The sequence below is a fragment of the Sander vitreus genome, unplaced genomic scaffold, assembly GCF_031162955.1.
Source record: "Sander vitreus isolate 19-12246 unplaced genomic scaffold, sanVit1 ctg370_0, whole genome shotgun sequence".
Classification (NCBI taxonomy): Eukaryota; Metazoa; Chordata; class Actinopteri; order Perciformes; family Percidae; genus Sander; species Sander vitreus.
Genome location: NW_027595502.1, coordinates 15,544 through 29,490, shown reverse-complemented (window position 1 = coordinate 29,490; position 13,947 = coordinate 15,544). Strand labels below are relative to the sequence as shown.

Sequence of the window (13,947 nt, the reverse complement as noted above, 5' to 3'; positions counted from 1 at the left end):
TGTGCCGCTGCTGCTCGTCTTTACCCATAATCCTCCCCTGGTGGAGCGCCGCGGTCGGCCACGCCCTCCGACGCAAGAAGAAACCACACTGCAAAGAAAACGCAGAAACTTCGTATGTCCAACAGGAAGTATCTAAACACATATCAATAAATACATAAACTGATGCTGATGAAGAGAACAGATTCATACAGATCTAAATAAAGTTATTGAATAGCAGATCAATCAGATGCAGAAAGAGTCAGAACAGCTGGAAGGAGGGAAGCAAAGAAGTGAAGACCAGTCCCCTGTGACTGAGAGAAACCAGTCAGAAGCCAGTGAGAACCCAAAGAAACTCATTAGAAACCAGTTAGAAGAAAATGAGACCCAGGGATCCAGCAGGGGGTCCTTACAGAGGGGCTCTCTGGCAGCAGTGTACCTGCCCTCAGAGCTCCGTATTCAGCCTCTCGCTCTCCGACGGCTGGCTCCTCCTGGACGCTCTCTGGCTCTTTGCTTGGTACATCTCTCTGGTGCTGGCTCTCCTGAAGAAACCACACTGAACAGCAGGGGGCGACATGGTGAAACCACACTGAACAGCAGGGGGAGACACGGTGAAACCACACTGAACAGCAGGGGGAGACACGGTGAAACCACACTTTGCCGTGTTCATTTGATTGCTTCACAACACAATGGCGATTGTTATTAGTTGTCATGGTGACAATATGCGTAAGTGCGGTCATGAACTGTGTCGCAGCTCGCTGGGAGGAGAGTGCTCGGGAGACGTTCTCTGGAGCAGTGGGGAGTGACTCGAAGGACTGTAAGACCCAGCAGCAGTTCAGCTCATTCTCTGTAACCGATAAACTGTAAAGGAATCAGCCAGACAGCCGGCCAGTGGACGACTTGTTAGCTGGATATCGTTAGCTGACTAATGTTAGCTTGCTAACTCCACCGTATCTCCTCGCCACATTGTACACAGAAAACAAGCCAAACAAAGCTCTCACTAATCTGGAGATAGTAATGTGCTTTGTTTGGATGAAGCATGAAGTTGCTTTGACTCATTTAGCGGTTGGCCCTCTGCCTTGTAACATTACTACGCCACTGCAAGTTTATAGGTTACCATGGCAATGGTACACATAAAAATGGCTACAGCTCTGACTATCCTGCTACGTGGATTTGAATGGAAATGGCCTTTCTATTCATTTCATTTCTATGAGGGGGCGACACCGTGCCACTGGGATTTTACTCATGATTTTATAGACAAAATGTAAAAATTATCACACTTCTGTGGAGAGTAGATGCTAAAACTTCAGCCAGCAGTGTTTAGTGAAGAGTTTTCTGTTGTTCTGTATGTGTCAGAGCTCCGTTTACCTTCCAGAGCAGCAGGCAGATCCCAGCCAGCAAAAGGACTCCAGCCAGCACCGAGAGCACCAGGATCCACAGGGGGGCACTAGAGTCCACCGGCTTCCCCGGCTCCGGGTAAACAAGGACCTCAATCTGCAGAGGAAGCAGACCGGGATTCAGCAGGAAACAGGAAACTACAAACACACTGATCTGATCAGTGTACTTAAGGTTAGGATATCCGATTGGTCAGGGGATAGGACCTGAACCAATCGTGTTCTGTTACCTCGCACGAGCATGGACGCCTGGCCAATCGTAGTGCAAAAGCGAAGGGCGGGTCTTGCCCAGAACTGCAGTGGTTCAATAATAACGCCGTAACAACAGATTCGTCATCATGTTTGTTTGTTCAGACAGTGTCTTAATGCACAGTGCTGCCTCTGGGGGGCGCTGTAATAAACACTGCTGCCTCTGAGGAGGCGCTGTAATAAACAGTGCTGCCTCTAGGAGGCGCTGTAATAAACAGTGCTGTCTCTGGGCGGCACTTTAATAAACAGTGCTGTCTCTGGGCGGTGCTGTAATAAACACTGCTGCCTCTGGGTGGTGCTGTAATAAACAGTGCTGCCTCTAGGAGGCGCTGTAATAAACAGTGCTGCCTCTGGGTGGTGCTGTAATAAACAGTGCTGCCTCTAGGAGGCGCTGTGATAAACAGTGCTGTCTCTAGGAGGCACTGTAATAAACACTGCTGCCTCTGGGTGGTGCTGTAATAAACAGTGCTGCCTCTGGGTGGCGCTGTGATAAACAGTGCTGTCTCTAGGAGGCGCTGTAATAAACAGTGCTGTCTCTAGGAGGCGCTGTAATAAACAGTGCTGTCTCTGGGCGGCGCTGAAATAAACAGTGCTGTCTCTAGGAGGCGCTGTAATAAACAGTGCTGTCTCTGGGCGGCGCTGAAATAAACAGTGCTGCCTCTAGGAGGCGCTGTAATAAACAGTGCTGTCTCTGGGTGGTGCTGTAATAAACACTGCTGCCTCTGGGTGGTGCTGTAATAAACAGTGCTGCCTCTAGGAGGTGCTGTAATAAACAGTGCTGCCTCTAGGAGGCGCTGTAATAAACAGTGCTGTCTCTTGGTGGCGCTGTAATAAACAGTGCTGCCTCTGGGTGGTGCTGTAATAAACAGTGCTGTCTCTAGGAGGCGCTGTAATAAACAGTGCTGTCTCTAGGAGGCGCTGTAATAAACAGTGCTGTCTCTGGGCGGCGCTTTAATAAACAGTGCTGCCTCTTGGAGACCTCCTGTCTCATGCTCCTCCTGTCTCATGCGTCCCGTCTCATGCCTGGGCGTGTCCAACGGTAAATTCAGATGTTCAGAATACAAAATCGTGAATTATTTTCTAAATGAAGTCACGGTTAAGTTAGTGAGCATGATGCAAATAATTGAACACTGTTTAAACTCTTAAATTAAGGATAGCCATACATAGCCTATAGTTGGCAGATTTGTGGATGTTAATGTTGTCTCCCTGATGTTAACGTTTGTTCTTTATTTGATTAAACCTGCGATGACTTTACTTTTTTTTAATTAATGCTTTATTTGCAAATTCATAAAAGTAAAAAAAGGACAAGCGTAACATAAAAACATATGCCAAATGCAAAAAAAACATAGCTCAACAATGAAGCCACCCACATAATACTAAATTAATACACTTTTACAATTATAACATGAGACCACAGAAGAGTAGGCTACAATAAAAAGGTATTCATGCATCCCATTAGAAGGGGATCTGATATCTAAAATTTAGATAAGAGAAGGTTAACCGATATTTTATCATAGGCTCAATCTTTTTGATCTTGTATAATTTCAAAAGCTGCATTATGGATTTGAAATTTGACAACAAAAATTAGGATTAATATAAAATATTGGTTAACCTCCTCCTTTCTGAAATCCTAAAACATTTATAACTGCGTTCTGTGTTCAGTGTAGTTTCACCATGTCTTCCCCTGGTGTTCAGGTGTTGGGTATGGCTGCAGCCTGGAGACCTCCCGTCTCATGCCCACCCGGCTGGTGCTGTCCCTTAGTTTCGACTTTTCAAAATAAAGGCTTGCGTCTGGTCCGCTATATTTTCGTACTTTGGTGTTTTGGATGTTTTTTAACTAAACAGTAGGCAATCATGCTAATGAATACAATATTTTTTTCAGCAGATGTCTTACTTACAACACGATGGAGCTAGCAGAGCAGTTTTGTGTTTATATGTGCAGGCGGGATTTATTCAGTTTGATAAATCCCATGGTCTCTACAAAGCTATAGCTCAAATTGTCTGGCTGACTAAACTGGGAGGGAGTAGAAATCCTGTCTGTTGTTGTTTTGTTTTTTGTATTTCAAGAGCGAATTGCTCCACAATATGGATACAGATTGATTATCATTTATGTTGTTGGTAACCGTTGTATAATCACAATGTTACACTTGAGGAGACCTCACGTCAGTGATGCGCCTTTCGGACATTGAAATTAAACCCTCTCAAGTAATATGGTTTAAACAAACGTCAACGTTAAACGCTGATGCAGTTTTAAATGTTTTATGATTTCAGAAAGAAGGACGTTGAAGGAATACGCCACCATTTGCTAAAATAGGGTTATATAGGTGGGCAAACACATTTTCGTCTCAGTGCATGCATTGTCTTAGTTAGGCAACCCCGCCGCTAGCTTTGCTTAGCGTAGTGAATGGACTCCTATGTTGCCGGTTAGCATGTCGTGAGTAAAAGTGACCCAACAACAACAACAAAAACCAACCTAATTACTTCTTGTGGCCTGTGTATTCACAACGAGTACAAATAGCAATGCAGATTAAGACTAGACCATTTCCTAGGCAGATATTGATTTGGGACTATAGAGGGGAGAAGCACAGCCGAAGCACTGCTACTTTGGCGCAGAGACATCAGACAAAAATGCGTTTGCCCACCTATAAATACAGAGGAGACGGTGAATAACCCTATTTCAACAAACAGTGGCGTATTCCTTTAACCAATATTTTATATTAATCCAAATTTTTTAGTATTATGTGGGTGGCTTCATTGTTGAGCTATGTTTTTTTGCATTTGGCATATGTTTTTATGTTACACTTGTCCTTTTTTTACTTTTATGAATTTGCAAATAAAGCATTAATAAAAAAAAGTAAAGTCATCGCAGGTTTAATCAAATAAAGAACAAACGTTAACATCAGGGAGACAACATTAACATCCACAAATCTGCCAACTATAGGCTATGTATGGCTATCCTTAATTTAAGAGTTTAAACAGTGTTCAATTAATTGCATCATGCTCACTAACTTAACCGTGACTTCATTTAGAAAATAATTCACGATTTTGTATTCTGAACATCTGAATTTACCGTTGGACACGCCCAGGCATGAGACGGGAGGAGCACAAGACAGGAGGTCTCCAGGCTGCAGCCATACACTCTTGGAGTCGCTGTCTCTGGGGGGCACTGCAATAAGTAGTGCTGCCTCTGGGGGGCGCCGTAATGTATCCTGCTGCCTCTTGGCGGCGCTGTAATGCCCCCTACTGCCTCTAGGGGTCGCTGGCTGCAGGAGAATACCTCTGTGCTGCGATGCTCCATGGTGATGGTCGGTTTGTTCGTCTGCAGCTTCAGAGTCGCTCGGCCTCGAACCAACACACTCCTCGCATCGCTGAAGTCCTGAAACACAAGATCCCATTTAAATAAGAAATGATTGGGCTTCCGGTGACGTCATGGTTGGAACAACAGGTTAGAGACGAGGCTCCGTCAGAAAAAAGTTAGAAAACAGTGACAACTGCAGATCTATAAAGCTTTCAGGGTGGAAAACAGCCCGTGAACAAGATGACTACCACATCGAAAACAAGAGGACAAGGAAAATCAGGACATTTGAAAGAAATCGACAATAAACCACCGAGAACGAACAGCCCTAGCTTAGATGCTACTAGCCGCAAGGAACAGGTAGCACATGAGGGCGAATTGTCTTTGATACAAGAAATGAGAAAACTTTGCGAAGAAAACAGTCAGGGACATAACCGAACAACAAAGACCCTTGAACGCTTGGAAAAGACTGTGACAGATATTAAGGAGCAGCTTGGTGACCACCAGCAGAGGATCGGTGAGCTGGAGGGGAGAGTGAGCGATGTGGAAGATGCGGGGGCAGGGCAGCACCGTGTGATACGGTACCTGTTTCAACGCGAAAAACAACTCACAGCTGTTTGTGATGATTTACAAAACAGGCTGAGGAGAAACAACCTTTGAATATTTCAAATACCAGAGGAGAGCGAACGTGGAGCCGTGGTTGCGTTTGTGAAAGCCCTGCTTCCCAAAGTACTGACGTTACCACCTAATTTGGACATTAAAATTGAAAGAGCGCACCGCTCACTTCAGTCCAAACCGACAGATCCAGCGGTTCCCCCCAGATCAATCATTGTGAGATTTCTCGACGCAGCGGTGAAGGATATTGTTTTGCAGCAAGCATGGAGCCAAGGAAAGGTGATGTTTCAAGACAAGAGGATTTTCTTTGATCAAGATTATTCTCCTGAGCTACAAAAGAAGCGAGCTAAGGTTCACGCAGTCGTTAAGCAGCTAAAGCAGAGGGGCATTCAGGCAAAGTGCCTGTATCCAGCACGACTGAAAGTCAAGATGGACTCGGGGAAAAAAAAAAAGTTTCCCTCGTTGACAAACGCCGCGGACGCTTTGAGAGAGATGGGTGTAGAGGTGCAGTGCAGAGAGAAAGAACGCATCGAGGAGAAGCTAACTGGAGGATGGAACATCAGCGCAAAGAGGAGGAGAACCAACGTGCTGGCGATAGCTGACTTGAAGGCTATGATTCAGGAGGAGGATGAGGATGAGTAATTGTAGTATAACACAAAAAAATTATTTCAGTTTGATTTCAGACTAGGGCTGCTAAAGCTACACATAATGTTGAGTGTGTATGAACAATGCATAGACTGAAAGCAATAATAGCATAATACAAAATAAAAAAGTAAAGTTGTCACAAAGGGTTAGAAAAAGGAAAAAGGTCTGATGGACTCTCGATGTTTACATGAGTGGTTCACACTCACTAAGACCTTTCTTACATGCTAGTGTAATACTGGTCATTATTGCACATTGGGTGCTTTTCTCCACAGAGGGATTAGGACACCACTCTCTGTCCCATTGTCCCCGGGGATCAGACATGGTTATAGTTTATTCTCTGTGTCTGACTGGAAATGTGGAAGTTCTGTTCTATGTTCATAATGTTATTGTTTTGTTCTATCTGAGGCAGGTTGCAAATTTCTTTTTGTTTAACTTGGTACATTTGGAGTTAAATTATTTTATTTGTTTTTGTCTAACAGCTGCTTATGAGAGGTTCAGGCTGTGTTACATGAATCAGTTTAAATACAGTGATGGCATTACTTAATTTAATAACCTACAACATAAAAGTAATAAACAACCCAATTAAAAGAAAAAAGATACTGGGACAGTTGAAGAAAATGCAGAGCTCTATAGCCTTACTTCAAGAAACTCACCTCACAGAAACAGAACACCAAAAATTGAAAAGAGAATGGGTGGATCAGGTTTACAGTAGCTCATATGGGAAACGTAAAAAGAGAGGTGTAGCTATACTATTTAGTAGGTCTGTGTACTTTCATTGTGAAAAGGTTTTCCAGGATACAGAGGGTTGTTATGTTATGGTCATAGGAAGGATTGCTAGTTTTAAATTAACTCTTTTGAATGCCGATGCACCAAATGAAGATTGTCCACAATTTTTCAAAAAGCTCGCACATTTGGTAGCAGATCATGGGGAAGGTTTTTTTTTTTAATAGGGGGGACTTAAATTGCGTACTGAATAATAGAATAGATAAATTACCATCATCCTCAAAACCTCAAAGCAGAATGTGGAAAAGTCTAATGAATATGATGAAGGAATTAGGGTTGATAGACACTTGGCACCACCTCCATCCAAAAGAGAGAGACTTCACCTTTATGTCACAAGTGCATGGAAGCTACTCACGGTTGGATCATTTTTTGGTGTCCAAAAAGGACACATACCTAGTTAAAAACTGTGTTATTGAGCCAATAACCACTTCAGATAATAGCCCAGTACAAATTACACTTGATTTGGGATTGGAGCCATGTATGAAGTATTGGAGAGTTAATGTTTCATTATTGACAGATGTTAATATAAGAGAAGAAATAAGGTCAGCAATAATGAATATTTTGTTTTGAATGACAATGGAATGGTCTCACCTACTGTTTTACGGGACGCAGGAAAAGCCACAATCAGGGGGAAAATAATATCTATAGGATCAAAGTTAAAGAAAGACAGACTTTGTTGATGAATCTCACCCCGGTATTATGTAAGTTATATAATTATGTGTTAAATTCAGGGAACCCTCCAGAGTCATGGTCTGAGGCTATCATCACAGTCCTGCATAAGGAAGGAAAAGATCCATTGCAGTGTTCTAGTTATCGTCCTATTAGCCTCCTGTGTGTGGATTATAAAATATTAACATCTATTTTAGCAACTAGAGTACAAAAATACATTAGGAAATTAGTAAAAGCAGATCAGACGGGGTTCATTTCAGGTCACCAAGGGACAAATAATATAAGGAGAGCATTAAACCTGCAGTCACTCATGGCAAAGGGTACTCAAACGTCAGTGCTTCTCAGCTTAGATGCTGAGAAAGCATTTGATCGGGTAGATTGGCAATTTTTAGAACAAACAAATGAGATGGGCTTTTCCCTGTTGTTTCAGCTGTTGTACAAGAATCCCAAATCAAACAATAGAGTTAATGGTCATTGCTCTGACTTTTTTGATATAGAGAGAGGCGTAAGACAGGGTGATTCTCTCTCACCCATTCTCTTTTCTCTCAGTATCGAGCCTCTAGCGGAGGCAATACGACAGGATGTCCAGATTGAGGGGGTTGAGGATGGTAAAATTTCCCTTTTCGCTGACAATATTCTGCTCTTTATGAAACATCCCCTTACTTCAATACCTCGACTAATGCAATGCCTAAATGATTATGGGGACATTTCTGGATACAAAATTAATCAGAATAAGTCAGAGGCAATGATGATATCAGGAATATGGCCTAAACAACTGAATGAGATTGTGTCATTTCACTGGTCTAAACAAGGATTTAGCTACTTGGGGATTAATATCACACTTGAAACTACAAGACTTTTTGAGGCAAGCTATAATAAGCTAATTAATCAAATAAGGAGTGATCTAGTTCGTTGGGAAGTTCTTCCTTTGTCTCTGTTTGGCAGAGTTGAGACCGTAAGGATGAACCTGCTCCCACGTTTACTATTTTTATTCCAGTCGTTGCCCATAAGAGTTCCAATTTCCACTTTTAATATGTTAAACAAATTAAGTTCTCAATTTATATGGCAACACAAGAGACCCAGAATTAAACTTAAAACACTTAATCTGGCTAAAAATAAAGGAGGTTTGGCGTTGCCAAATATAAAATGTTATTATTGGGCCAGAGCGTCTGGTGGCCTGGTTTGCCACGGAGCCCGGTCGGGCACAGCCCGAAAAAGCTACGTGGCGGACATCCCTCCATCCCATGGGCCCACCACCTGTGGGAGGAACCGCTGGGGTCGGGTGCGCTGCCACATGGGTGGCAGTGAAGGTCAGGGGCCTCGACGGACCAGACCCGGGCAGCAGAGGCTGGCTCTGGGGACGTGGAATGTCACCTCTCTGTGGGGGAAGGAGCCGGAACTTGTGCGGGAGGTGGAGCGCTACCGGTTAGATCTGGTGGGGCTTACCTCTACGCACAGTCTTGGTTCTGGAACCATACTCCTGGATAGGGGTTGGACTCTTTTCTTCTCCGGAGTTGCCCAGGGTGTGAGGCGCCGGGCGGGTGTGGGGATACTCACAAGCCCCCTGGCTGAGCGCCGCTACGTTGGAGTTTAACCCGGTGGGACGAGAGGGTCGCCTCCCTACGCCTGCGGGTTGTGGGGGAAAACTCTGACTGTTGTTTGTGCATATGCACCAAACAAGAGTTCAGAGTATTCGGCCTTCTTGGAGACCTTGAGTGGAGTCCTGCATGGGGCTCCAGTTGGGGACTCCATAGTTCTGCTGGGGGGGACTTCAACGCGCACGTGGGTAATGATGGAGACACATGGAGAGCGTGATTGGGAGGAACGGCCTCCCTGATCTAAACCAGAGTGGTTGTTTGTTGTTGGACTTCTGTGCTAGTCATGGATTGTCTATAACGAACACCATGTTCGAACATAGGGATGCTCATAAGTGTACTTGGTACCAGAGCACCCTAGGCCAAAGGTCAATGATCGATTTTATAATCGTTTCATCTGATCTGAGGCCATATGTTTTGGACACTCGGGTGAAGAGAGGGCGGAGCTGTCAACCGATCACCATCTGGTGGTGAGTTGGGTCAGGGGTGAGGGGAAGACTCTGGACAGACCTGGTAAGCCCAAGCGGGTAGTGTGGGTAAATTAGGGAACGTCCGGAGGAGGCCCCTGTCCGACAGACTTTCAACTCACACCTCCGGCGGAGCTTTTCGTGCATCCCTGTGGAGGCTGGGGGGCATTGAACCCGAGTGGACAATGTTCAAAGTTTCCATTGCTGAAGCTGCGGTGAGGAGCTGTGGTCTTAGGGTCTTAGGTGCCTCAAGGGGCGGTAACCCACGAACACCGTGGTGGACACCGGTGGTCAGGGAAGCCGTCCGACTGAAGAAGGAGTCTTTCCGGGATATGTTATCCCAGACGACTCCGGAGGCAGTTGCAAGGTACCGAAGGGCCCGAAGGGCTGCAGCCTCTGCCGTGAAAGAGGCAAAGCAGCGTGTGTGGGAGAAGTTCGGAGAAGACATGGAGAAGGACTTTCGGTCGGCACCAAGGTGCTTCTGGAAAACCGTTCGCCACCTCAGGAGGGGAGCGGGGGAACCATCCAAGCTGTGTACAGTAAGGATGGGGCGCTGTTGACCTCAACTGAGGAGGTAATAGAGGGCGGTGGAAGGAGCACTTTGAGGAACTCCTAAATCCGACTAATACGCCCTCTATGGTAGAGGCAGAGCTGGAGGATGAGGGGGGATTGGCATCAATTTCCCTGGTGGAGGTTGCTGAGGTAGTTAAACAACTCCACAGTGGCAAAGCCCCAGGAATTGATGAGATCCGTCCAGAAATGCTTAAAGCTCTGGGTGTGGAGGGGTTGTCTTGGTTGACACGCCTCTTCAACATTGCGTGGAAGTCTGGGACGGTGCCTAAGGAGTGGCAGACCGGGGTGGTGGTTCCCCATTTTAAAAAGGGGGACCAGAGGGTGTGTGCCAAGTACAGGGGTATCACACTTCTCAGCCTCCCCGGTAAAGTCTACTCCAAGGTGCTGGAAAGGAGGTTCGGTCGATAGTCGAATCTCAGGTTGAAGAGGAACAATGCGGATTCCGTCCTGGTCGTGGAACAACGGACCAGATCTTTACTCTCGCAAGGATCCTGGAGGGAGCCTGGGAGTATGCCCAACCAGTCTACATGTGTTTTGTGGATCTGGAGAAGGCGTATGACCGGGTGCCCGGGAGATACTGTGGGAGGTGCTGCGGGAGTACGGGGTGAGGGGGTCCCTTCTCAGGGCCATCCAATCTCTGTACGACCAAAGCGAGAGCTGTGTCCGGGTTCTCGGCAGTAAGTCAGACTCGTTTCAGGTGAGAGTTGGCCTCCGCCAGGGCTGCGCTTTGTCACCAATCCTGTTTGTAGTATTTATGGACAGGATATCGAGGCGTAGTCGGGGTGGAGAGGGGTTGCAGTTCGGTGGGCTGGGGATCTCATCGCTGCTTTTTGCAGATGATGTGGTCCTGATGGCATCATCGGCCTGTGACCTTCAGCACTCACTGGATCGGTTCGCAGCCGAGTGTGAAGCGGCTGGGATGAGGATCAGCACCTCTAAATCGGAGGCCATGGTTCTCAGCAGGAAACCGATGGAGTGCCTTCTCCAGGTAGGGCAATGAGTCCTTACCCCAAGTGAAGGAGTTCAAGTACCTTGGGGTCTTGTTCGCGAGTGAGGGGGACAATGGAGCGGGAGATTGGTCGGAGAATCGGCACAGCAGGTGCGGTATTACATTCAATTTATCGCACCGTTGTGACGAAAAGAGAGCTGAGCCAGAAGGCAAAGCTCTCAATCTACCGGTCAGTTTTTGTTCCTACCCTCACCTATGGTCATGAAGGCTGGGTCATGACCGAAAGAACAAGATCCAGGGTACAAGCGGCCGAAATGGGTTTCCTCAGGAGGGTAGCTGGCGTCTCCCTTAGAGATAGGGTGAGAAGCTCAGTTATCCGTGAGGAGCTCGGAGTAGAGCCGCTGCTCCTTCGGGTCGAAAGGAGCCAGTTGAGGTGGTTCGGACATCTGGTAAGGATGCCCCCTGGGCGCCGCCCTAGGGAGGTGTTCCAGGCACGTCCAGCTGGGAGGAGGCCTCGGGAAAGACCCAGGACTAGGTGGAGGGATTATATCTCTAACCTGGCCTGGGAACGCCTCGGGATCCCCCAGTCGGAGCTGGTTAATGTGGCCCGGGAAAGGGAAGTTTGGGGTCCCCTGCTGGAGCTGCTACCCCCGCGACCCGACCCCGGATAAGCGGATGAAGATGGATGGATGGATGGATTATTGGGCAGCTCAACTAGCATCAATAGTAACTTGGATCAGTGGAGATGAGGAAGCAAAGTGGACTCAAATAGAGCAAGGGGAAGTTAAGGGTGCACAACTGTCGGCCCTACCCTTTATGGATCTAAAACATGTCAATAAAATGAAGATTGAAAATGAATGGATAAAACATACAATAAAGGTATGGGCAGAAGTAAAGAAAATGCTCAACAATTTCTCGAGCGATGCCCATAGTGGGTAATGTAGATTTTCCACCTTCAATGGGTGACCTTGGTTTTACGAGATGGGCAGTTAAAGGCCTCTTTATTTTTAATCAGCTCTTTGAAGAAACACACTTAAAGTCTTTCACACAACTTCAGGAACAATTCGATCTTCCCTCAAGTGATTTTTATAGATATTTGCAAATTAGGCATTACATTACAAACCATAAGGAAAAAGAAAGAATTGGCAAAATCCCAAATGGCATAGAACAATATTTTATCACAATTCGGAAAAACGCCTCCCTGTTGGTAAACATGTTTCCCATCTTTATAAAAGATTGTTAACAGACATGGTTGGAAACACCTACAATATTAAGGAAAAGTGGGAAATAGAAGCTAATACAGTAATAGAAGATGTGTTATGGGATAAACTCTGTTATAGGTGCCATAAGGGAATTAATAGTCAACAGTGGAAGGAATTTGACTGGAAAATTAAAATACGTTATTTTCATACTCCTCTGGTTATTTCAAATGTTGTAAAAGACCCATCTGCAACTTTATGCTGGAGACAATGTGGAAAAACAGGTGACCATACACATATATTTTGGGACTGTCCAGTAATCCTTGCATATTGGAAAAATATTAAAGAAGAGATAGAGAAAATTGTAAAAAGAGAAGTTCCCTCAAATGTACGGTTTTTCTTGCTGGGTGTTGTATCAGTTGATGTTTTCAATACTGACCAAAGATATATTTTACGTGTATTACTATTAATTGCCAAAAAAAACATTACTGCTAATTGGAAGTCTGTGAAATCACCAACTGTAACTGAATGGAAACAGAGACTAAAACAGATTGATATAATGGAAAAAATGACTGCATCATTACAATTGAAATCTGACATTTTTAATCAGAGATGGCACATGGTTAAAGAATATTTAAATTTATGAATATATGAAAAAATAAAAATAAATAAATATATATATATATATTTTTTATATTATTGTATCATGTTTGTTAAGATGTGAACATGCAGCAATATATATATATATATATATATATATATATATATATACAGAATATTTTTATTTATTATCATTATTTCTCTCTGTATTATTCCTGTTATTTTATCACTTATATTGTATGATAATTGATAATGTTCCTTTTGTTTTGTTCTGTGAAAAATATAAATAAAAAGTAAAAAAAAAAAAAAAAAAAAGGATTTAAATTTGGCCACTAGAGGGCAGCAAAGCAGAAACACTAACAGTCCTGATATTTTAAGGAGTGCATACGTCGTTACAGAGATCTTGTTACTGGGAAAATTCCACATTCACAAGAACAAATGGGCCGACTCCAAACAGAGCTTTGAACACTTTTTTCAAGAACTGCACCAATACGGCAACACTAAGAGACATTAAGAATAAGAAGGCAGTTAAGACTGGAGTTGTGATTGATACATTTCTCATGTACCGATGATACATTTGTACTACATTTTTTATTTTATTTTTTACCTTTTTAATTCATTTTCTACATATATTTTTTCTGTATATGCACCTCTGGTATTTTTGTATATGTACATACTGGCATTGTACCTGCAGTATGTTCTTTACTAATAATAATAAAAAAATAAATAAAAAAATACCTCAATCAGGGTGGAGTTCCAGAGTCTGGCTCTGACTGTCAGAGTCGCTGAGTTCTTCATGTCGACCAGCGGACAGACAACCTTCACACAGTTAGCGCCGCGAACACAGTCCTGCACACGCACGCACAGACACACAAACACACAGACACACACACAAACACACACACCATCAGGTACTACATGTGTTCTCCAGCCCATGA

The 13,947-nt window shown here is 44.4% G+C and overlaps 1 protein-coding gene across 1 annotated transcript in view; it reads right to left on the bottom strand.

The window, feature by feature from the left end:
- The window catches only part of LOC144513892 (integrin alpha-3-like), a gene marked incomplete at its 5' end in the record, with an annotated part of 28,459 nt that continues 14,512 nt past the window's right edge, over positions 1-13,947 (bottom strand). Inside the window, 5 exons of the mRNA XM_078245085.1 lie at positions 1-88; positions 416-565; positions 1,345-1,470; positions 4,897-4,995; positions 13,748-13,858. Coding sequence (XP_078101211.1) covers positions 422-565; positions 1,345-1,470; positions 4,897-4,995; positions 13,748-13,858 — 480 coding nt within the window. The remainder of the gene's footprint in view (positions 89-415; positions 566-1,344; positions 1,471-4,896; positions 4,996-13,747; positions 13,859-13,947) is intronic.